Below are 25,158 nucleotides of genomic sequence, written 5' to 3' on the forward strand. Positions count from 1 at the left end.
AAGGAGTGTGGATTGAACTTGAGTTCTGACCTGAGCACAAGTGTTGACTTGCTTAGACTTTTATTGCTGCAAAAAATCCTGCTTATTCATCCAGTTCAATTGACTCCTGGATTATTTTTTTATACTTTCCTAATTACTTCCCTAATCGTAGTTTATGTTTTAAATGTTTAAATGTAATTAGTGGAAGATTAAAAATCTCTCAAACTGCATTTATGTGCCTCACTGGTTTCTTTGAATCAGCATGTCTGGCAGAAAGCCGTAGTAACAGCTATATTATCAGCATGTTTCATCCATATTTTACAATATTAGATTTTATTGCATATTTCCTTACAGCTATTTTTCTGTATGTATATTAAAATCTGTTTTATTTATCTGGAAGTAAATCGTTTTCAAAATAGTGTTCTGACGAAAAGAGAATCGTGTTGTATCGGCATTCGAATCAAAGTTTACACAAATTACGTGACTATTGCATAAAATGTCGCCAAACTGTGGAATATTGATTGTATATTGAGACCAAACAGGATTCACACTTTATTGTACTTTTATTACTAAACTGGAAAAAAAAAAAAGAATTACAATCTCATAAAATGTCATTGTGATAAGCAAAATAAGGACACAAAAGCACAAAGGGGGAAAATATAAAATTACAAATGGTAAACATAGCAAACACCTCTTAGGCAAAACTGTGCATGCTGTTGTCTGTCTCTATACCCCCTGACGACCCAGTCTATCAGGCCACAGATTTTCATCAACATCACAGCAAATATCATACCTTGCAATACAACGTGGAAAAAAAAAATCTTCTTGGGTGTCTAATCCAGGCTCTGCAGGCTTCCACGGTGATATCGGCACATGCTGCATCCAATGGCAGCCAGAAGGGACATCTGTGTATGTGGCTGGCGATAATAGACCTTCCATCTCCATGATGAGTATAACTTCTCAATTGGGTTAAGGAATGGGGAATATGGTGGGAGGAATTCCATCAACATTCTGTTATGGGTCAAAAACCATTGCCTGATTGTGTTTGAGTAATGAAAACGTAATGAATGTACAAAAGCATTTGCATTTTGATCAAAGCAATGAGAAATGTCTATGTGTTGTGCACAAGTGACTAAATTACATGGCCGTTGAACAAGTAGTTCACTTTCTGATCTGAGAAATGCTCCAAAGCAACAGAGAAAAACTGTAAAATGTTGTTGGTAGTAGGAGGAAATTACACCATACTGTTCCTCTAGCTCTATAACTCCATGGGGAGTGTGGCCTTAAATTATACTGTCCTGTAAATATTTTTCTTGGATTTTCCACACAGTGCATAATGTCTTTGCAAAGATGTTCAGTTATTGCATATTTTTCCAAGACGTTATGTAGAAAAAAACTCAAAGAAATTGTCAGGATTTTAATCAAAGTCAAATGATGTTAAGAGAAGTATATTATTATTATTATTATTATTATTATACACATTTTAAAAAATGATTTTGTGACCTTAAATATAACACACAGGTGATGGTTTAAGTAGGACTCAAAATAAATGGCTAAAAGAACAACAATTTTTTTTGTCCTAAATTTACACTGTTATTTAAGTTTATTTTACAAATGGACATTCGCATTTGACTAACAAATTATATTTTTAATATACACTTCATATTTTTGATACTCAAATATTTTGATTGAAATGTAAGTATACAGATTAGTTTTAAGAACTACAATCATTAATAATTTTCAATCAATATTTTTTATGTTTAATAACAATAACTTATCTGCCAATCCATCGCAGGGCACGCACACTTACACACACTCATTCACATACTACAGGCAATTTGTGAACACCAATTAGCCTAATCTGCAGGTCTCTGGACCAAGCACGGGTAGAACATGCAAACTCCATGCACACAGAGATGGGAATCTGTGCATTTACTCTGCTAATTAAACCTGCTCTTACTGGTGAAATGTGCAATCAATGCACATTTCAGGCTGGTCAAATTTAGTCATGAAACCTCCAACAATGAATTGGCCAGTATTTCAGTTTTATTGTCCAAAAAAGTTGGTGCGCATCTCGCTGGCGCATCTGTTACCAAGACAGCAAGTCTTCGTGATGTATCAAGAGCCAGGGTATCCAGGGTAATGTCAGCATACCACCAAGAAGGACGCACCACATCCAACAGGAGTAACTGTGGACGCAAGAGGAAGCTGTCTGAAAGGGATGTCCATGTGCTAACCTGGATTCTATCCAAAAAAAAAAACAACATAAAACCACAGCTGCCCAACTAACCGAATTAAATGTGCACCTCAACTCTCCTCTTACCACCAAAAGCTCCACAGGGTCAATGTACATGGCCGGGCTGCTACAGCCAAACCTTTGTTCACTCGGGCCAGCAGCGAAAAATCTTGGGCTGTGGACAATGTGAAACATGTACTGTTCTCTTATGAGTCCACCTTCACTGTTTTTCCCACATCCAGGAGAGTTACGGTGTGGAGAAGCCCCAAAGAAGCGCACCACCCATGCCATGTTGCATGCCCAGAGTGAAGCATGGGGGTGGATCAGTGATGGTTTGGGCTGCAATATCATGGCATTTCCCAGGCCCAATACTTGTGTTAGATGGCCACGTCACTGCCAAGGACTACCGAATCATTGTGGAGGACCATGTGCACCCAATGGTTCAAACATTGTATCAGGAAGGTGGTGCCGTGTATCAGGATGATAATCCACCAATACACACATCAAGACTGCTGACAGAGTGGTTTGATGAACATCTCAGTCGAACATCTCCCATGGCCGGCACAGTCACCAGATCTGAATATTATTAGGCCACTTTGGTGTGGTTTGGAGGAGCTAGTCAGGGAAACATTTTTCTCCACCAGCATCACGTAGTGACCTGGCCACTATTCTGCAAGAAGGATGGCTCAAAATCCCTCTGGCCACTGTGCAGGACTTGTACCCGTCATTCCCAAGATGAATCGATGCTGTATTGGCTTCAAAAGGAGGCCGTACACCATACTAATGAATTATTGTGGTCTAAAACCAGGCAATTCAGTTTCATTGTCCAACCCCTGTATGTATGTATCCCACTCACACGAACATCCATTACGATTTGATTATTTGCTAATTTGTCCCAGTTTTCTTATTGACTATAGAAAGAGATTGACTATATAATTTTTTTTCTGTTGAAAGCACCGTGTTCTGACCAGAGCACAGACACATCGCAAAAATGAGAGTGTAAAGAGAAAACAGGCATTACCACAATGTAAAAAAAGTTTTTATTTTTAATTATTTTTAATTCAATTTCCAGTTGATTGATTTATTTTTTCCTTTCTGACCGAAAGTTAATGGGTTAATGATGGGTTCACTTTTGAGATCGGTTCCTCTCAAGAGTTCATTAAGTCGTCCTCACTCTCGCGTCTGCACGGAAACCTCCTGCAGGTGTTGGCGCACTACACTGTCCAGCACTTTACTGAGACCCTTACAGGCGACTGTCGCAGCCTCCATCAGCGCTGCCAGGTGGTCCTGGTGAAGACGGGCATCCATCTGCACCAGCGCGATGTTCTCGCTGCGAGGCAGGACTGCTAGGGATAGTGTGGTGCCACCACCGCTCTCCTCGGCATGGCACAGGTCAGCCAGCGGCGTGTCCTCCACAAAGCCAGCCGTGCAGGCGCACACGTAATCGCGCATGGGGATGCCGGCGTCCACCAGGGCCAGAGTAGCCGCGTTGACACACGCGCTGTAGTTTCCACCGTCTGACTGAAGGATCTGTGTGGGAGAAAAATAATTTTTTAGTGTATCCATATAAATAAAACACACAGCCTTGGACAATCTTCCTAAACTGGTTGTTTCATTCAAAGCTCTCGTTAGTGGAAACATGGCGATGCTTGCTTTGTTATTAACTTTTATCCTGATAGAGCTTAACCAACCGCAGCTACCTTAACGTAGATGTCGATCTGGGAGCGTGGGTAAAGCTGGGTGAGGACGGCCGCTTCAAAGGTCTGTTTCAGGTGAAGGCTCATTTCGCTGGACTTGCGGTCGCCATGCGGTCGTCTTTTCCTCTCGGCCGTGCTGAATGTGGCCATGCTGTACTGACAGTTAATGACCGCACGGTCGTGTAGGGATTTACTTCTAGACCCTCGGACCTGAAAGAAAACACACATGAAAAAAAAACAAAAAAAGGTGTGGTACTTAATGCTGATTTGTTACTCACTCACTCATTATCGATACTGCTTTATACTGTATACATGGTCTCAGGCCTCATTCAGATCCAGAGGCCTGACCCAGTGCTAAACCACTATGCCATCAGGCCACCACTGTTTTGTTAGTCAAGTCTTAAATTCAAGTCTTAGTTCCGGTGAAATAGAAGTGAAAAGCAACAATATTCAATAATCTGCCATAACATAATTCCCACCTGCTTAATATTGAGCAGGTCCTACCTTTTGCCACCAAAACAGTAAGAGTGATGCACTGTGTGTTCTGACACCTTTCTACTGAAACCAGCATTAACCTTTTCTGCAACTTGAGCTACAGTAACTCTTCTATTAGATTGGACTAAACGGGCCTTCAATCAATATAACGTCTTGGCTGATCAGTGTATAAAGATGTTCTGTAGAACTGTGTTCTTTCACCAGCGTTAAATACCCACAAACGAGTGTGCTGGCCAGGGGTTCACATACTTTTGTTCGTGCAGGGTATAAAAATGTGAAATCTTTCCTATGCTGGATAACCGTCTGACACCGGACACACTCTTTCCACCCAAATTAAACACTATATACACACACACACAAACACAGATAGACAAACAGACTGACAGTGACGAATGCAACATATGAATTGTGCTGCCTGTGACATTACTTATTTTTTTACAAGCTGCTACACAAAATCTGTCCACTAGGTGGCAGTACAATGAGCCCTTAAACGAGGTTATCTGAATGAAGCTTCAGGTGAAACTGTCGACTTGGAGGGGCCTCGACCCCTGCACAAGCCTTCCTCTCTCTCCATATCCCACCAGTACTGAGGTGTAAAAGTCTACCTCATGCGGTCCGTACACCACCGCCAGCGCCTTCGTGTTGCCCTGCTCCATGTACGCAGACCCGTCCGCCTGCCCGAACACCCCCATGCGGGCCTGGACCTTCCGCAGCTCCGCGGCCTTCCGTCCATCCAGCCGGTAACCCTGATCGGAGAGCAGCTCCAGTCCAGCCATTCTGTAACGGAACGTTCGGATCAATCACCGATTTCCCGCTACTTGTCCTATGTTTCCGGTAGGTCCCGCCTTCTCATCTCTGATTGGCTGGTTGTGCTCAGAGCCTGGTCAGTGATTGGGCAATTCTTAGGACGTTCGTATCCGTCACAACAATAAGCTGTTTTATTTAATTTATTATTAATTAATTTATTATTTAAAATTTATTAGTGTGACCGAGTATATAAAAAGATACATGGCAGATGGCATATTAAAATAGCTTAAAATATTTAGAAAAAAAATACCAAGTAAACAAGGCAGAGACATAACCGGAAAAAAGCCAAAATTTTGAAAAAAACTAGCGTTCCTGTGCTATATGGTAGTTCATGCTAGACATAAAACATTCCATATAATAACAACAATGATGATAATAATAATAACAGATCATGGAGTTTCATAGTTAACTACTTACAGAAAGCGTGTTGTCTGAATACAGGCAGCGGAATGATGACGTCTTTTTTACGCGCCACTGGTTACGGGTCATCGTTTGGTCCAAAAATGTCAAATACAACAACAAAAAAAAAAAAATCAAAATGAGTGCTTTTTTAATTTTACAGTATGCTGTATGTAATGATTTTTTTTTAAATCATTATTTTGGTAAATAATATATACATAATTTTTAAGTAAAAATATACATTATATGTATTAAATAAAAAAAATATTTTAAAATGATTTATCTATGGTGGTGTTGTGGTTAGCACTGTCGCCTCGCACCTCCAGGGTTGAGGGTTTCATTTCAACCTCTGTGTGTCTGCATGTTTTCCTTGTGCTTGCTGGGTTTCCTCCTGGTGCTCCGGTTTCCTCCAACAGTCCAAAAACCTGCAGATTAGGTTAGTTGGTGTTCACCAACTGCCCGTAGTGTGTGTGTGTGTGTGTGTGTGTGCACGCGCCCTCTAGATTGGCACCCTGTTTAGGGTGTACCCAGCCTTGTACCCCAAATCTTCTGGAATAGGCTCCAGGCCCCCTGTGATCCTGCACACAGGGATAAAGCGATATAGACAACAAGCGAGTGAGTAATTTGTGTTTTGTAAAAGTTTTCAAAAAACTATTAGGAAACTGATCACATTTCAAATGTGGAGCTTTACCATAACAGAAGCTGGGAAATAAATGTCATACTTGATGTTCGACAAGCATATATGCGTAATGATGGTCAACAACTTTTATTTTTAAAAAATAAAGAAAACTATTACATTTCTGACTGAATTAACTCTTTTATTGTTACAGTGAATCTGAGAGCAATTAAAGGTCAACAGCCCTCTTACCAGTACGATTTCTTTCGGGAGGTGGGAAGAAACCCGACAACTCACAAGACCCGAAGCAACAGTAAGTCAGTAAGAAAGACAGTAAACTCACGTGGGAACAAGACATTTGAGGCAGAGCCGCTACCTCTAGCCCCACAGTACTCCCCAGAAAGCAGAAATTGGTGCTCATTTTTTATTCCTAATGAGTTTTGTAAAAAAAAATATACAAAACTTTATGATTATTTGGTAACATTATGTTTAATGATTTTCCTATATAAAAAAAGTCAAACAAAAGCCAACGGCACCCCGATAATTTCTCACACTCCTACACTTTTCCCTTGTTGAACTGCATGCCCCAGAATTGTCTTCTAAATGTTATGATGTAATAAGGCTTGTCTTTCACATAATTGTCACAAAATCTCATCTCCAATACCACTGTATTCTACATACAGGGTCTTTGGACTGTTGGAGAAAACCGGAGAATCCACAGAGGTGGGAATCGAACCCAGACGGCACAAGACGATGGTGCCAACCACTAAGCCACTGTGCTACAACACTTATCATACCTAATGATCTCTCTCTCATCCTGAAATACTGTAATCTGTGTATACTGAAATACTTACGATGTTGAGAGATTCTAGTGCCAATTCTTTGGTTGATGCTCCAACATCACAAAGTAAAATTAGTACTGCTAGATTGGTAGCACAGGTGCAGCAGTGTTAATAATTTAAATTAACAGAGTCGAGGACTGACGACTTGAGGGATAATCCTACCGCACCACTATCAGTTGATGTTTAAAAGATATTGTGGGTAATGTAGAAAATTGTTAATGATTGTAATTAAATGTGACTCAAGATTTGCAAATGTTTCCTTTAAGCTACTGCAGGACTGTTCGCGTAGGCTGGAATACTTCCAATAGATAAATGAACGCTGCAACATTAATCAAAACAATCACCATGCAATTTTAAAAATAAAATTTATTAGCATCTCTAATGTGTATAAATAAAAACATATATAAGAAACAATGCATATATGCATTATGAGCAGAACCATAACTGAATTCTGTGATACAAAGGAGATGAGGCAGACAAACCCCAGTCTGTTTTTTTTTCTTCCTTTTTTAAATAATTTTTCAAAGTATGTGTCTGTGAGAATGTACCTTGAAAATCAAGCATCGCAAACATCCATATCTATGACTTGCAACTCTAAATTCAGTCAGCATGGTGTAGGGTGTAGAGAGAAAAGATTTCATGTGCATCCGGCAAGTCTCCGAGTCGGTTTCCACAACAAAAAAAAAAATGAGGAAACTGTCAGTTCCACTTTCACAGCGAACGGTATCTGCTACAGATCATTGACTGAAAATGTACAGTACTTTCTGAGTGTTCTGAGCCAAATTATAAACATGTACCAGGGTATAATAAGATAATAACCTCTATCAGTGGAGATACATTAAAGCTGAAAAATAATGCATAAATGCAACAGTATAGCAAACCAAAAATACGGGACAAGCCTGTTATATTTGGATGGGGGTTGGGGGGTAAAGGGTCACTGTAACACTCAACTCATAGAATGAAGATCTGTGGGCTCGGTCATGATGGATGAAACCTTCTACACCCACAGCTCAGTCGTTTTGGTCATGCTTTCAACACTGCCTAAAATAGAAACCCTTTCATAATAATTAGATGTGCACAAAAGACAAAAAGTAAAAAACAGCACCTCTACAAGCTGAGGAGTTGCTTTAAAAAAAAAAAAAAAAAAAGTGGACAGAGGTTAAGTCTGAGGTAAGATTAACTGCTGCCGTTACTCAGAATTGAAAATAAAAAATATATATATATTTATATGACACAAAGCATGTAACATTGTAACAGACAAAAACGCAACATGTATCCTTCAAATCGTAGCTACATGACACTGCCATCATCACAACTGGCATCAAGTTTGAACAGTGTGCCGGTTAATTACGCTCGCACGCCGTGCAGCTCAGTGTATTTATTTAGTACAGGAGATCATTACTGACTGCAGCCCATCTGTTGATTTCCATCCCGATTTTATCCACCCATATTTCCACTAACTGACCCATTGAACTGCCCACAACACCCACCACCTATCCATCCACCCATTTAACTACAGAACTAATCAATCCAAACCCACCGATCCGTCCGTCCGTCTGTCACAACCCATCCACATCCCCATGCACCCTGACAACCCACCCACCCACCCACCCACCCACCCATTAATTCATCCATCCAGTCACTCATTCCCCATCAATTCATGACAATTAAGTCAGTGACGGTTCATTCTGAGGCACATCAGCGACACGGTTCTGAATCTTGTACCGCCATAAACAAGAACATGCTTCGGCACAGGCTCAGTGTTTAAGGCTTTTGGTCTACTGCACAAAAAGTTATAAATTGAAAATTCCAACACCGCCTTCTTACTGCTAAAGTCATGAACTAGACCCTTAAACCAAACTAAGCCTAGTTCTATCCTGTCTCAAAATATATATATTTTTTTAACTCAACGCCCACAGCATGGACGTGGATGACTCCGCCACCTTTTAAATAAAATTAGATGCTAATGAAGAAAAAAAAAGAAAAAAATATATAGATTTTAGACTTTTGACCTTGCTGTGTTTAATCTTCATCCACAGCTTAACATGATAATTCCTTAAAAATACTACAAACGTTCAGTTACTTCTTTTTGAGATATCATGCAAACAAGAATCTCAGACCCATGGAGAAAGCGAAATCCCACCGAGTGGCAGACGCATCACTTTTGCTATATTACTACATCCTCTAAAAAAAACATAGGAAATTAACTATAATAATAATAACAACAATAATAGTAACAGATGTGGTAAAAAATTAAGAGCAGCATGCGAAGGTGTGCAGAGAAACACAACGAGACTATATCGGGTAAAACCAGTACTCTCTTCATGTGCGTGTAATTTATACAAGTGGATATAGTGATGTAGTAAAAACTATTGACAGGACAAGAGGAGCAGGACACTTTGGAGAAAGTTTTTCATAGCAAAGCAATGTCCGAGAGGTCCCGAGTCTGCATAAACTTTGATCTCATGTTGCTGCGGTTGGTCACATGAGGTCGCTGAAGGAAAAAGGGGGGACTAAAGTTTTGACAATCGACCTGAATGAAAATCACTCATGCCAGTTGTTAGGATTTGTTGCTTTACCCCAAATTCAACCAATCTGCAAGGAACAGATTTAACTACAATTAAAACGGGCTCCATCTTGAACATGTTAGAGTTGTGAATGTTGGACAGACTGTTAATTTGATTCAGTAGCATTAAAGTTTACTGTGTGATCTGTTTTGAGCAGCGATATTTCTTACAAGTTTTGAATGATTAAAATTGCTGGATCACTGTGATTTCCAGTCTAAGCTCAAACCCCAGTCACTGGACTTCTATGAGTCACTCTAGATAGGAGCATCTGCCAAAAGGCTAAAAGTAAATGTATGGAACCAGGGCATACTTAGTGTCGGTCCCGAGACAACGGGAGGGTTTGGGTCAGGAAGGATATTCGGCATAAAACTAAAAGTAATTAATAAACACTGAAGTGTCATGTATCATACAAAGCATTATGGTTTTTTTTTTTTGCTAATCTTCTGCTCCACACTCCAGTCCCCTTCAGTAGACGGCGGTAATCAACCAAGCACCAAAAGAAGAAGCAGCAGCGATACTCGCACAAAATATGCGTATTTGTAGAAGATGCCACCGATTTTTTTTATTTCTATAAGCTCTAGTATTTTTTTTATGTAATCTGCCCAAGTTTATACTTTTTAGCATTTCAGTTTACCCAACTCATTAAAAAAAATGTGAATCAAAAACTGATTCCTCAATTCAATGAATCAAATCAACCTACAAGAGATCGATTTACCCACACAGCTCTAGTGCATGTACATTTTTTAAAACAAAATTTATATCCCAGTTCTGACCAGGCCGCCTGGTGGTGGGTGTGCGCTCAGGTAGCCTGGTCAGAACTGGGATATAAATTTTGTTTTAAAAAAATAATCCACCGTATTCTCAAGGTGGACTACACTGATGACACGACTAAGCGACAGGGGGGCTACAGTCAGGAATCCACCCATACGGCAGGGTTACCTAATAAACTGGCACTCAACATATATGGCAATTAAAATCCTAGTCCTGAACACTGCTGAAAACCTTCTCACCTTTAAAACAACGGGGGGAAAACAACACCCGAGACACTTATCAAACAGAAAAATGAAAATAAAGTGGGCTATGTGTATGTAGATATCTATCTATATCTATATATATTTATATATATATATGAGCGAGTGAATAGTCTGATGTAGGATGTAAAGCGTTTGGCCTCCTGATGATGAACCAGACGAAATGAAGGAGCTATGCAGTAATTCGGAGGTGGTGGTGATGGTGGTGTGGTCTCCCCGCCATCCCTGTGTCTTTAGAGTGCAAAGATTCCCTTGTTTCGTTTGCTGTGAGGTTTTATACACACGTTCGCACACGCATTCATGCGCACAGTCGCACACACTCATATATATATATATATATATATATATATATATATATATATATATATATGTGTATTTATATTGATAAATACATATACGTATATACGTATACGTATAGCTCTCATGTGTCCGGACTAAAACTCGGCAAACTCCTTTGCGCATTTTTCTGTGACAGACACGCGTATGTCCTCCTCCTCGTAGTCGTCGAAGTTGCTAGTGTCTCCCGGACCTCTGCATTTTGGAATAAACGGAGCCTCTACCTGTATGGTAGTGTGGGGACAAAAGCAAAAAAAACAAACACATTGAGTCTAATGCACTGCCATAACCACTGTATCCATCATGTCAGTGGTGATGATTATGACCACGTCATCCCACCTTTCTCTCATAGATGGCGATCCAGTCCGTCGTGGCGAACCACTTGTGGTTTTTGATGTCGTTGACGCCATTCTTGAGGTTGCCGTACCGTTTCGTCAGGTCGACCTGAAGCAGGTTTCTCAGCAGGTCCTTCAGGTCTGAACTGAAGTGAGACGGGAATCGTACCTACAGAAGAGACGGCAGGACGTGTTAGAGGTGCTGCGGGATTCGACGCGGCGTCTCAGTAATAGCTGAGATACCATCCCTCTATAGCTGTTGGTCTATACTTGAATCAGGGGTCACAGATGAAGCTATGAAGCTAGTTGTATTTTGTCTGTCTGTCCTGTCTTGTCTTAACCTGCCTGTGTGTCTTAACATGTCTGAACATGTCAGTTTGTCTGTCCCTGTGCCTTTAGGTCGTCTGTCTGAATCTGTCCGTCTCTTAGTCAGGATCCACCTTTATGTGTGACTTTGCTCGCCTGAATCGGTTTCTAAAACAGTCTGTCTCTGTTTCTAGATCCATCTTTACGGCTGACTGTCTCTGTTGTTTGAATGCCTCCGCTTGTCTGAATCTTTGTCTCCATGTCTTGTCAAGATAAGACATATTTTCCACCTAAACTTCCTGTTGCTGTTTAAACAGCGGCATCATTAAGACGCACTCTGTACTGAACTCCTCGAGAACTGGATCACCTTATATTTAAATGACAGAAAATTTAAGGTTGCAATCAGAAACAAACTGTCCATGCTGTGTCAACGTTTCTTCTTATTTAACCTTTTTATATATGTGACATTTTCAGTTGTCAACCTGTAGCACTACCATGTCTGTACCATGAACTGCAGTGGTCGGCTTAACTAGCATTTTAGCATGAAAGTCGGCGCTACACACAGTGTGATCCGTTCCTACCTTTCCAGACACAATCTTCTCGTAGATCTGAATGGGCTGGTCAGCAAAGAACGGGGGGTAACCTGCAGCCATTTCGTATATGAGCACTCCTAGCGCCCACCAGTCCACTGCTTTGTTGTAGCCCTGCACAGAAGATAGAGCACATCAAGCTCACACAACAATATAACATATTACCACTAGCACTACTATTGCTACTCACTTATACTGTTTAACCTTCTATTAAAAAGGAAATCTTGGTTTACAACATCCACAAAAATTTGAAAAGTCTTAGTTGTGCCAACAAAAAAAAAAGACTAACATAAATCTGGGATAATTAAGAGATGGTACAAAATACAAATAGATAAGAAACAGTACATGTACATGTTTAAATATAAAAGAGATGCAAGAAAGAAAATGTACGTGAATAGACACCTTAAGCACAAAGTAAAAGAAAGAGACATCTTACTTACGGGAACTCAGATGTAAACTGGTCTAGCACTGAAAACTTTTTTTTTTTTTTTTTTCTTCGAGAAATAAATTTTCTGTTTGGAAGCTATGATGCTAAACACACTGCCACGCCTTACCTTGCTCAGGATGATCTCCGGCGCCAGGTACTCAGGGGTTCCACACAACGTCCAGGTTCGGCCCTTTACTCGTTTCGCGAAACCGAAGTCGGTCACCTGTGATGCAAAAGATTTCTGTTATATACAGTAACTCTACATTCTGAGAGCACGTTCGTAAGTCTGATTTGTTCGTAAGTAAGTCAGACAAAGTCAGTTTTATGTGTTTGTGACACGAATATACAATGTAAAGAATACCAATTTAATTGACTAAATCTCTGTCCTCTTTCTCCACACTGCCATCATGTGGCCAAAAACCATAACTGCGCCCAAGAAAAATTAATGTCACAGTGAAATGTAAGTGTTGTTACACTGCTTTAAATCGCGAGCGGAATCCCAGACAACATTTGTCTCAGAGCTGTTTTCCACCGTATTGAACTGTGTTTTGAGTGTTTTCAGAAATTAAGATTATTCACCATTGGGACAGCTTTACAGGACAGACATTTCAATCAATTTCTCTCGCACCCCCACATGCACACAAATACAATATACCTTTTTAGACCTTTTATACATTCACATACACACTGAAAATATTGTATATGATTGTAAATATTGGTACCTGGTGCAATGCAGTGTCTATTTTTGTACAACACACATGAGCTATTTCAGCGATTTGTTTACATCTTTGAATGTTGGTAGAACTGCGGCTCATTAATATCTGCGAATATTCGTAACTTGAATGTTTGTAAGTTGGGGACTAGCTGTATCTATGACGGAACAAATCCATCCACCCATCCATTTTCAATACCTTTTTTCTTGTGTTTTGCTGCAAGGGGCCTGGGGGCTGTCCCAGGGATCCCAGGGCACAAAAGGGGTACATCCTGGATAGAATGTCAACCCATCAAAGGGCACAGTTACACACATTAAGACCACTCATCATATTGTCGCTTTTAAAATTTGGAAATACCAATTAGCCTACACATAGCACTTTAGTCTGTGAGAGAAAACCGCAGTAATGCACTGAGAGAACACAATTCCATAGAGATTTTAACCCCCAACATTGGAGGTGTGAGATGACATGTTAACCATTAAGACACCGTGACATCAACCAGAAGCATGAATAAACAAATTCTTAAATGAATTTTAGTATCCTATACAAAAAATAAAGCTGAACCCCAACACTTTATACCCTCTGTATTGACGACTTAAGATTAGTTACTTTTTGGCTGTTGTGCCCTGAAGTTATTTTATTCTAAATAAAAACATTAGCAGCATTAAATGTATTGGAAATGTAAAGAAACATCTAGCATTTTATTTAAACTACCCCAAGAGTTCATGTCTCTCTTGCATGACGCTAATTGTAGATACTTGGGTACCTGCATGTTAAACATAATACACAACCGTAATCAGGTCAACTTACAGTAGAACTATAGAAACAGCCCCTCCTGGTGGGAACACGATATAATTTTCAAAAAACTAAGATTAACACTAAAAGCGCTGTGCCAGTGTCACCTACTTTTAACGCGGTTCAGCGGTCATTTGACCGCCTATTGTTTTGAATAGGAAGCTGTTGCTAACACACAATGATTGCTAGATGGCACGAAGGGCTGGGCGATATGACTGAAAATTGTATCACGATATCAGTGTTTCATATCAGTCGATATCGATAATTATTGATATTTTTATGACCCATTTACAATAAGGACCAGAAGAAAAATATATTACATTTAAACATTTTTAATTTAAACTTAACCTTCCTGTGATCATAGTCCCCTCAGTTATTAAGACAGAAATGTCAATAACCATGGAAAACTCAAATAATTAAAATGTAAACATAAGTCTAAAGTCACAATGAACACTTAACAATTATCTCTTAACATTTAAGGTGCAAAATGAAAGAAAATGTAATAAATGCTTAATTAAGTGTAATAAAATAGTGCAAAGTGCATTTTCTGCTGTTAGGGAGGAATCCAGCAGACCAGCATGAGACGACATGGCGCAACCAAACATGATACTGTTACATGATTGATGTTAGTGTATTACTCCCTACGTTGCTAGGTTACCAAAGAGCGAGTGCCTTTGTTAATGCAACTGTCACGGGCAACCGAAAGCGGACCAGAAGACTAGCAGTTAGCCCTTGTAGCGTGGACGGCAAATCCAAACGCAGAAATATCGCGAACAGGCAGGATAACCACGCGAGTCATTGTAAGAACTCTCACGCCGAGAGCAAGTGTTTTATTTCTGGGAAGGAGAAATCTCTTATAAATCTCTCATATCGATGCGCGCGGTTATCTGACTTTAGATCATGCTATCGATGCGCGGCAAAGTGAAAGAGCGCATGCGTGCGCCGCGGGTTCACAGGAACATTTTACATTCACTAAAAGGCTTATTTACAACCACATTTCAGCCATTCAGACACATGCATTGTGTTGTGTTTATGGTACACACTTTCACTTTTCATCTCCCCTTTGATCAAAATGCTCTCGATATGAGCCAACACAAGCAGCTTTGTTTCAGTCAGAATATTCATCTATCATAAAGTATTAAATTAAATTTAAAACAAAAACTGAGTGTTTAAAAACAGTGTCGAGTGATTAATAACACTACCACACATGTTATGCTGTTTGTATTTTGCTGTTTGGGTTCAGCAGTGAATGATTATTTAAAACTGAAGAGCTTCATGTAGGTTTATGTGTAACCACTGTATATATAAACTGCATATATGGAATGAAACCTGAGATAGTTTCATATACACACTGAATGACACATAGATAGTACGTGTGATCCCTTGCGCCATCTTCTGAGAGAAATGAGAATCGCGGGTTGGAAAAGGCAGGAAACGGCATGACCGGCGCGCAGCTGTCAGCGATTTCACGTAAATAACAGCAAAATAGCTTTATACTGGCTTTTACTGGTGCGATTTTGAAAATGTAAGCATGAAGGGTGATTAAGCTCACAGGTCTAGGAAAAGTCATGGAAGGAGGGTCCTGGAATTTGATCGAGTGTGAAGTATTTTTTAGTTTTTTCCCCCATTGCGGTCAAATCACTGGTACTTGGCGCTACTAGTGTTAAGAAAAATAAAGGTTTGTTGCTTGTTACCTGTATGTAACCGTGCTGATCGATGAGAAGGTTCTCGGGCTTCAGGTCTCTGTAAATGAGGTCTAGAGAGTGGAGGTACTCGAAGGTGAGGACTATCTGCGCTGCGTAAAACCGTGCATGTGGTTCACTGTAAAGGGATTTAAAAAAAAGATTTTAAAAAATGAAATAAAGAGCACCTGTTAAACTTCAGATGAGTGTTTGAGTACTTTAATGCAACGCCATTCACATTAACTAAGGAAGTTCCCACAATGCAGTTTTTTCTACTAACTGGATGTTTTTGCCGTTTCATTGCACAAACTGTTTAACAGGCATGAACTGTTTAAATATCAAGAACGTTAGCGGATCGTGTACATATAAAGGTGTACATCCGAGCAGCATTCAAGTCAAACTGGGACTTGTGATGATATTTCTGGTGAATGAAATATAAAGCGATTCACACACCTAAACCTCCCGATTCTTCTTAGATGTGAGAACATCTCGCCACCCGGTACGTACTCCATCACCATGTAGAGATTGGAATTATCCTAAAAAGATGATAAAAAAAAAAAAAGGATGATCGTTCAGTTTCTTACACATGATGAATCAGCATTGGAGAAAGCAGGAGGAAAACCGAGACTGCACCTTGAAGGCGTATTCCAGTCTGACGAGGAAAGGGAACGAGACTGCCTGTAGTATTCTCTTCTCGTTTAGTGTGTGTTCTATTTGCTTCAATTTAACCACCTGCAAAGACACACACCCCACCACAACACACACCACAACACAACACAACAGAACACACACCATGAGCCATCAGGAGGTACAGCAGGAGTAAATGAGCCATGGGCAGCACATCTGTGTATACAAATACTACGGGTGGGTAATACGATATACACAATCTATCACCACACTTGAAGACATTTGTGAAATAGGATCTGCAACACAGTGTAATGGTTTTGAATAAAAAATACTGTAACACATTTATTATAAAAGGTCTGGAGAAAAATAAAGGACACTGAAAAAAGTAAGTTATTAAGTATGTAATGATGCAACCAACTATGAAACTGAGCAACTAAATACAAAGGCAACTAAAGAACTTGGCAGATGAGTAATTAAACATTTAAATAAATAAATAAATAAATATGTAAACAAACCAGCTAAATGAGTAAATAAATAAGTAACCAAGCAGCCAGCCGCGCAAACAGACAGACAGATAGACAGACAGACAGACAATCAGACAGACGAATAGATGGATAGACAGACGGACAGATAGACAGACGAATAGACGGACGAATAGACAGACAAATAAACAGACAGATAGACGGATAGACAGATAGAAAGACAGACAGAAAGAAGGACAGACAGACAGACAGATAGACGGACGTACAGACAGATAGATGGGATAGATAGATAGGCAGTTTAGTAACCAAACAACTTGGTTACTAATTTAGTTTGTTTGGATCCTAGTAAAAGGGGATCCAAACAAACTAAATTAATAAACAAACAAATAAGCAAACAACTAAATAAGCAAACAAATGTAACCAAGCAGCCAGCAGTTGCAACAGGTTACCTAAGCAAAGTAAGCAAACAAAACTAAGGTCTAGGTCTAAAGGTCTAAACAAACTAAATAAGTAAACAAGTAAATAAGCACACAAACTAACTGTAACTAAGGATTTGAATCAACCAAGTGCAAAGTCATAAGCGAATAAAACTGCTGAAATGTCTGGGCCTGATAAGGACGTGCTCGGTTACACAAACCTTCTGTTTGTCCAGAATCTTCATGGCGTAGAACTGCTCTGTCCCTTTGTGTTTTACTAACATGACTCTCCCGAAACTGCCTGTGCCTAGCGTCTTCAGTCTGTCAAAGTCATCTAGACAAGTTGTGCTCTAGAGGGAAGGAAATCAAATGGCTGTTTAGGGACAAAACAAGCCTTCTCCCTCTCCCCATGTTCCTGTGTGTTAGTGCTGCTTAATACAGGCTTAGTGCGGTTTGGATTTGCTGTGTTTATCATTAATTTGAAGTTGCCATGGTCACTGAGTCTCTCCCATCTGTATGTGTGTGTGTGCGTTTGTGTGTGTGTTTGTGGGAGTGTGTAGAGCGCTCACCTGTGGTGGACATTCCCATTTCCTTAGGAAATCTTCCTTGGCTTTGGCTAAGAACTCTTTGACTGCAGAGGACGAGAGAGAGAGAGAGAGAGAGAGAGAGAGAGAGAGAGAGAGAGAGAGAGAGAGAGAGAGAGAGAGAGAGAGAGAGAGAGAGAGAGGCATCAGAACGCCTGCGCTAATCAAAATGCAAGTAATTCACACACAACACCATGCTAATAGCTCTGCTAAAGCGCTAATTCACCCCGCATACAGCATTAAAGCTAATTCTACCCAGAAGAGGAGCATGCAAATGCTAACACACACACACACGCGCACACAATCACAATCATTAGGTGACCCAATGGGGAGGGGGGAAAGGAGGATTAGAAATGACACACAGGTCACAGGGATCTGTGGCAAAAGTCGTGCTTTGGTGCTGCAGCAGCTACTGAAGCCAATCGACACTTTTTCTTTCACTGTGATCATCGAATGAAATAATGTTCATACCAAACGTCTCTATAAATCACCAGGGATGTGCAGGAGCATTCACCCAGGTGGATGGGATGATTGAGAGACAAACAGGGAGACAGAGATAGAGAGAGAGACACAAAGAGAGAAATAGAGAAAGTTTCATATGAAACAGCAACATCATATGCACAAGACATGACTCAGACATGACAATTTCAGTCAGAAAGAGAGAGAAAGAAAGGTCACTGGTGACTACCGTACATCCTATAACAATCCTCGGGTATAATATAAAAACTTAACCATAGCAAGGAAGGATCTGATAAGAAGTAGAAGAAGGAAAAATAAAAAAGGGTAAAGAAGAAGAGATGGACAAAGCGCATAAAAATAAAAGAGCTTAATAAGTTTAACAAGTTAGAGATGAGACATGATGGGGAGAAAATAAGAAGAAAAAAAATCGGGGATAAAGAACAAAGTAAAGACTCCTAAAAGCTGAAGTAAAAAATAATAATAAAAAAGAAAAAATGAAAGAAAGTAAAAAAATACAAATTATCAGGAAAAAAGTAGGAGAAAAAAAATAAGAAGTCAGGGCAGGAGAGAGAGAGAATGAAAAGAAAGGAAAACTAAAGAAAAAAGAAAGTGGAGGCAGATAGAAATAAAACAGTGTGATAAATAAAAAGGTTTACAATAGAACAATAGGGGATAAAGAATTGAAATAAAAAATACATACCTAAAAAAGTTTTTAAAAAAAAACAATGAGGAAAAGAAAGGTTAGAAGAAAAAGAAAAAGGGAAAAACTGCGTGTAAGAAAAAAAAAAGAAAGATTGATGAAAATAATAAGAAACCATTATGAAGGAATATAAATTAGGGAAAAAAAAGAAATGAACAGAATAAATATAAAAGAACAGCACAGAGAAAAGGGTGAAATGGAACGGAATAACAAAGGTGTAGACATTTGGAAAAAGACAGGAAAAGATAGGAAGACAGTAAGCAGAAGAAAGAAAGAAAGAGAAGATATTTAAAAAAGAAACCAAAAGGGATGGAAAACAGGAAAAAATAGGAAGTAACTAAAAAGGGGAAGAAAAGGAAAGAAGCAAGAAAAGAAGAAAAACTGTATAAAATATATAGAAAAATTATATATATATTTAAAAATAAAAGGTGGAGAAAAAGAAAATCAGAAAAGCTTCATAAATAAAACAGCTTGGGGAATATACTGTACCAGATGCTAAAGATAAAAATACAATGCTTTATAAGAGAGACAAAAAGGAATAAGGAAGTGGAGAAAAAAAAACACAGACAGACAGGGACGCAAAAAGAGTCAGATGCGTAACGGCGCTGCTTGGTTTTTCGAAAAACACCACATGCTTTATGTTTGTTAGATCGCTAACAGATCATATCGCATCTGATGCAAATTCTGAACTAATTTTAGTCTTCAGAAAAGGGAAAAAAAAAACTTAATAAAGACACACTTGCTAATATTTCTTCCACCACGATGATCAGGACTAGGAGAACCTTCGATCTATGGATTATCAGTTTAACATTTTTATATATGTGTTTCTTATGGCTTATATATATGTGTTTCTTATGGCAGGTTCCACTAAAACAACCTGAAACTGTTGATGCTAAAAAGTCAGTATCTCGGACTGCCGGGTTCACGGCTGAAACTCCGGCCTTCCAGGAATTTCTTTAATATATGCAAAGTCCCGGGTTCACTTGAACATATAAAAGTCGCCCTTCAGTAATAATATTTATTCTTGTCCTATTTTTTCCCCAGTCTAAAAAAAAAAAAAGTTCCTTGAACTTTATTTGCTCTGCAAAAAGTCATTCATCATCCGGCTCTACTTACTGTTACACGTGTGTTTGCATTTCTCACCGTGAACAGCGTGTGAAATTGCTCAAGTGTGCGATCTGAACCGTAACACTCCCACTTCCCTGAGACGGACTCAAGCTTACTCTGGTGTTTTCGCTGCTTTGAGCCAGCGCTATCTCGCGAAACAGTGTGTGTTCGCTATCAGCGTCACATTCAAACCAACACGAGCCCCGGGGCTGCTTGCGTCAAGCCTTTCAAAGCTCGTAATTACACTTATCCTCTGACGAAGGTCTGATGACAAGAAGCCATTTGAGTCAATGACAAACAAGCGCGCATATGTGTGTGTGTGTGTGTGTGTGTGTGTGAGCTGCATGGTGCTGAGGTTAAGACACTCGAGGAGAAGTGTGAGTCGACACACAGACAACAACAAACCCCTGAGTGGAGTTGTGAGTTTTATGAATGGGCATTAGTCACTTCTTCACCATATACGGGCAGAGCTCAGCTGTGGCCCAGAGATTTAACAAGACAACCATCTGAGATCTTGTGTGTGTGTGTGTGTGTGTGTGTTTCTGTAAATGTACTATTTATTATTCCTGGAAGCACTTCTGAGACTGTTGGGTTTTTTTTTCCACAGAGCTCTGCATAATAACGAAAACAGATTGAAGCAACAAGGAAGTGATGCTCAAATGTAATTTTTTTTTAAGTACGTATAAACTGAGAAAAGATCCAAACGCAAAAATCTCACCAAATATCAAACACTTCCAAATAAAAACAAAGAAGAAGAAAAAAAAGATGAAGAGAAAAAAATTTGATAAGGAAAATGTGCTAGAAAAATTATGTTTTGTCAGAAAATGTTAAGAGATGATGGAAATTTTTATCTGAATTAGATTTTGAATCAGAATCACTGCAAATTTGAGTTACATGAGGTTAAACCACACACACACACACACTGGTCCTAAAAACAGCACTCAAATACACCTTGTGATTCCTAGTTTCTAACCTCTGAATAGCCAAAAGAAAAAATAAAAACACTCAAGAGTTCAGGTTTAGTGTTTTTGTTCTGTGTGATCAGGGGGAAAAAGCAGTGAATCTGACGCATCAAAAAGCTAATTCAGTTAGAACCTTTCAACATCTATCAACATTTTTGACTGCTCGCAGGAATCAGAAGTGATCATCGCCACACTCCTTACCTTTCTTTAAAACAATTACAGCGGTACCTTGGCATACGAATTTAATTCGTATTACAGTATGGATTTTCCCACAGGAAATAAGGTAAAAATTCAATAATACCAGTTCCAGCCATCCGAAAATATCACCAATGCAAACATTTTTTTATTATTAATTTAATTTTTTTTAATCACATGGCTTTTGAATGCAATGTCGGTATCAGGGGTTGACTCTTTCAAAACAGTTTGAAAAACTGAAAAAAAATGTTTGTAAACTCTTTTTGTTTGGCATTCCACTGACGCGAACAATTTTTTTTTTCTACGGCTCATCTTGGTTTTTCCTTTTTTTTTGGTGTACGAAAACAAGTACAAACCGAGGAAAAATTCCCTTGTCAAAATGAAGCCTGTGTTTTAACTGTGCTTTAGTTGATACACCAAGTAACGATTTAATGAAATATGTAGCCATCATAGCAAATTGTTTCGGACTGGTACTTTTCAGACAAAAAAATTTCACCTACAGTATATCTGTAAGAACGTCCGGAAACAAAAACCCTCCACACTTTTCAGCAAGTCTGTTATTGAACCATTAAAACCCAAACTGTACTAAATTCGTGTGGTTTGTATTTGCTGCATTAAAAAAAATATATATCACTCAAGTCGACTTTTAGAGACTTCAATCAGATTACTTAGTTGGTTCGATCCATGGTGCGTTCAAACTAACTTCAATTCCAGTTTCCAGTTACACAGTGACGTTAGTCAGAGATAAGGGGAAAAAATATATTATTTATTCAGTTATAAATCACTTTTTTTGTGCAGTGATTCACGTATCGCCACACTGACTACAAAATTCATTAAAAAAAATAAATAAAAACTTATTACATTTATAACGGAAAAGAACCAGTTGCTCGGTTTGTTGGCTGTTTTTCTGGTCAGCCTCAAATATAAACAATTCTGTACAGAGCGCAGAAATGTCCGAGTGGCGCAACAAACACATTTTAATGGCGTTACATTACCAAACATCATGCACAGGTTAAAAGCCTCCGATCTGCCCTTTTTCTCTAAACTCTGAACGATTTAGTCTCCATCCAACTTATTACACATTTTTATGCACATTTAACATTTAAAAACTGTAACAAAGTTTGGAAGAAATGTAATATTACATTGTGATATTTATAAAATTTTGGTACAGCTGTACCTCGGCATACAAATTTAATCCATTAGAGAGGCGAGCTCTTTAAGATGAAATTTTGTACTGCAAAACACGTTTTCCCATAAGAAATAATGTAAATGCAGATAATCCGTTCCAGACACCCAAATATACAGTATGTGCCGAAATATACAGTACTGAAATGAGAAGACAAACAATATTACCTCGCTATCATCTGTGAGTTGACTTCTCCTGAAAGAAAACTAACATACACACACACTATTAGCCTGTTGATTGATTGATTGATTGATTGATACGTATTGCATAATGTATGTGTTGGAAGTGTGTGTGTGTCTCGCTGTAGACAGTATTCATATCAGATTCTCGAACATATCCGGGAACAAAGGTTTCTGCAGACTCCTATAAAAGGAGCTGAATTGCTGGCATAATGTTGACACAGTACACTACCACAAAACGAACAGCGAAATTCTGTAACGACAGACGGTTGTTACTTGTTGCTGTATCATTAAATCACTCACTGAATTATTCTGCCACATTTTTCAAACTTGATCTCTATTCACGACCACTTCCATATGAGCGGAAATAATACTCAGCTATGAACAATTTTTTCCTCCGTCGAGAGACCCATTTCCAACAACAACTGCACAGCACAACTTCCTTTTCACCACCGGGAACACGTGCGTTCCATCGACAAAAGCACGTGCTCGTTTGAGATGCGCAAATTTCAATACTGTATATTTTGCTGCATGCCGTATATTACCAATTTCCAACACCACAATCATATTTTTGATTATAAAAACTATAGAAATCTAAAAAAAAAATCTGGAAAATACATGTAAATAAAGCAAAATCTTAAATAAGAATCAATTCATGATTCCTCTTGGCACCGGCTGCTTTAAAAACCAAACTGAAAGTGGACCCGTCTTCTTCTTGCGACCGTCCTTACTAACTTTCTTGAGACCCGTGGTGCTATGTCTTCACTAAATCTTGCACAAAATTTTAAAAAATAAATAAATAAATAAATCATTTCACTTGGCTTTCCACTGATGCAAACAATTCCAGAATGACTTACAGACATACACACGACTTAGCCGGTATTCGGTTCGGTCGTTCGTATGCTGCAAATGCTTCGTATGCCGAGACAGGTTTCTTGCAAGATATCAGTTCTTAAGGCAATCTGTGAGGTACCACTTTATTGTGAAATAGGTATGATATTATCACAACACATAGGCTGTGATTTGATTTATATTGCGATTCTGTAAGTATCATGATTTTATAACTAACTTATTATAACGCGATTCAGCCTGTGTGTGCTTCGGCTCGGTTTGTTCGCTAGTATTTTTTAATTTTTTAATTTTAGTTCTTAAGGCGAAAATCTGTTTGTATGCTGAGGTACCGCTGTACATTGTATCGAATTATCATGATACACAGAGGTTTCGTGATAATAATAATAACTGGTGTGTCCTATCTCTAGTGCTGGTACACTGTGAGCACACACAAAACAAAAAACTGCAGCACACAGTGACTAAGCTTAAAAAGTAACTTTAAACCTATTAGAACTTAATCATTTTAAACATTTCAAACTTCAATCTCGGATCACTTAGCCATGACTTGCTATAACACACCAAACACAGGCTTTCTTCGTGGTCAGTTTGGCACCTAATCCACAGGACAGAATCCAATTCAGTCCAGGGATCTCGGGATTAATTCACTCACCGTACATTTCCCCATGAGAAATCTATTTTAACCGCAAATAGCAGGGACTCTTGAACGCACCTCTTCGGGCCTACAGCATTAGCATTAGCCGGGTCGCTGTTTACAGCTTTATTTAAATCAACAACTTGGAATACAACATTCAGGAATATTTAATCGCAATGATATTACTCATTATTATTATTATTATTATTATAAATTCTTATTATTAATAACTAAGTGTTGTTTTGCTGCATTTCTTAATAATGAATAGCGAATAGGATATCCAGCTAGCAAAAGCTGTTATTTCTTCATGGATATCCAGATAGTTTTTTATTATTTTTTTTTTAATCCACCAAAAACTATCCTTGTTTTAACTTAAGAGTCAAATAAACTTCGAGTCAAACCGTCAACTTTATTTTAAGCTTATCAAATCGACACTGCTAACAAGCTACGGCTAAACGCTAACATGCTAACGATAAATACATACACACTCGTCAAGAAAAGCTGCGCGTCCGTTATGAATTTAAACTTGAATATATAACTGACTGTCATGACTTCATGACGATTATGAGCAGACGTTATGGAGTTATTACCGCTCTCCAGCTCGTTGCCTTTCTTGGCGGCCGCGGCGTTTCCCATAGCGTCAACAATTCACCCTCCGGTCCGTCTTTACTGCTGCAGAAATGCACAAATAATAATAGGACTTAATAAATAAACTGCCCCTAAAGATGCTGAAACTCTAGGAATAAATGTCTGTACACTATTATGTGTTATAATTCCCCCCAGGTGATGTATTATCCTGTGTTTTTTACCCGCTGTCACTGATTTACACTAAGCTTTAATCTTCACTATACTGTAGTAGGGACAGGGTTGCCAGATCTGGAAATATCTATCCAAAACCAAGCTAAAACTTCACATCATCTGTATG

The 25,158-nt window shown here is 38.9% G+C and overlaps 2 protein-coding genes and 1 long non-coding RNA gene across 5 annotated transcripts; 1 reads left to right on the forward strand and 2 right to left on the reverse strand.

Annotated features, from left to right (window-relative positions):
* Positions 1–3,243: 3,243 nt before the first annotated feature.
* On the reverse strand, positions 3,244–6,071 carry exosc4 (exosome component 4). 2 transcript variants are annotated; one of them, XM_053495555.1, is made up of 5 exons: positions 5,934–6,071; positions 5,632–5,688; positions 5,013–5,184; positions 3,916–4,122; positions 3,244–3,745 (listed from the first exon to the last, which is right to left on the reverse strand). In XM_053495555.1, the coding sequence occupies exons 3-5, from the start codon at positions 5,181–5,183 to the stop codon at positions 3,386–3,388; spliced, it is 738 nt and encodes a 245-aa protein (XP_053351530.1). In that variant the 5' UTR covers position 5,184; positions 5,632–5,688; positions 5,934–6,071; the 3' UTR covers positions 3,244–3,385. The 2 variants fall into 2 exon arrangements, with proteins under 2 accessions (XP_053351530.1, XP_053351537.1); XM_053495562.1 differs by having other exon boundaries at positions 5,013–5,287.
* A 17-nt stretch (positions 6,072–6,088) lies between these two features.
* Positions 6,089–7,583, forward strand: LOC128521902 (uncharacterized). The gene is made up of 3 exons (XR_008358864.1): positions 6,089–6,228; positions 6,444–6,542; positions 6,913–7,583. It is a non-coding gene; the product is annotated as an uncharacterized LOC128521902 (long non-coding RNA).
* A 1,122-nt stretch (positions 7,584–8,705) lies between these two features.
* On the reverse strand, positions 8,706–25,114 carry prkacbb (protein kinase, cAMP-dependent, catalytic, beta b). Of its 2 annotated transcripts, none has more exons than XM_053495626.1 (11): positions 25,043–25,114; positions 24,824–24,905; positions 17,948–18,009; positions 17,600–17,728; positions 16,487–16,585; positions 16,307–16,389; positions 15,866–15,992; positions 12,791–12,886; positions 12,228–12,350; positions 11,345–11,509; positions 8,706–11,229 (listed from the first exon to the last, which is right to left on the reverse strand). In XM_053495626.1, exons 2-11 carry the CDS (start codon positions 24,867–24,869, stop codon positions 11,104–11,106), a joined length of 1,056 nt encoding a protein of 351 aa, XP_053351601.1. In that variant the 5' UTR covers positions 24,870–24,905; positions 25,043–25,114; the 3' UTR covers positions 8,706–11,103. The 2 variants fall into 2 exon arrangements, with proteins under 2 accessions (XP_053351601.1, XP_053351602.1); XM_053495627.1 differs by adding an exon at positions 22,739–22,777 and having other exon boundaries at positions 24,824–25,105.
* Between the last annotated feature and the right edge of the window lie 44 nt (positions 25,115–25,158).

Source organism: Clarias gariepinus, chromosome 1 (genome assembly GCF_024256425.1).
Source record: "Clarias gariepinus isolate MV-2021 ecotype Netherlands chromosome 1, CGAR_prim_01v2, whole genome shotgun sequence".
NCBI lineage: Eukaryota > Metazoa > Chordata > Actinopteri > Siluriformes > Clariidae > Clarias > Clarias gariepinus.

Bases quoted from the DNA above. Each gene is read 5' to 3' on its own strand.
- exosc4 (XM_053495555.1), bottom strand. From the start codon at position 5,183: ATGGCTGGACTGGAGCTGCTCTCCGATCAGGGTTACCGGCTGGATGGA. The intron at 4,123-5,012 runs GTAGACTTTTAC...GTTTTCTTTCAG, and splicing joins TGGTGTACGGACCGCATGAG to GTCCGAGGGTCTAGAAGTAA. The intron at 3,746-3,915 runs GTAGCTGCGGTT...TCTCCCACACAG, and splicing joins AGATCGACATCTACGTTAAG to ATCCTTCAGTCAGACGGTGG.
- prkacbb (XM_053495626.1), bottom strand. From the start codon at position 24,869: ATGGGAAACGCCGCGGCCGCCAAGAAAGGCAACGAGCTGGAGAGCG. The intron at 16,390-16,486 runs GTGCAGTCTCGG...TCATCTTTTTAG, and splicing joins GACTGGAATACGCCTTCAAG to GATAATTCCAATCTCTACAT. The intron at 15,993-16,306 runs GTGTGTGAATCG...ATCCCTTTACAG, and splicing joins AGAAGAATCGGGAGGTTTAG to TGAACCACATGCACGGTTTT.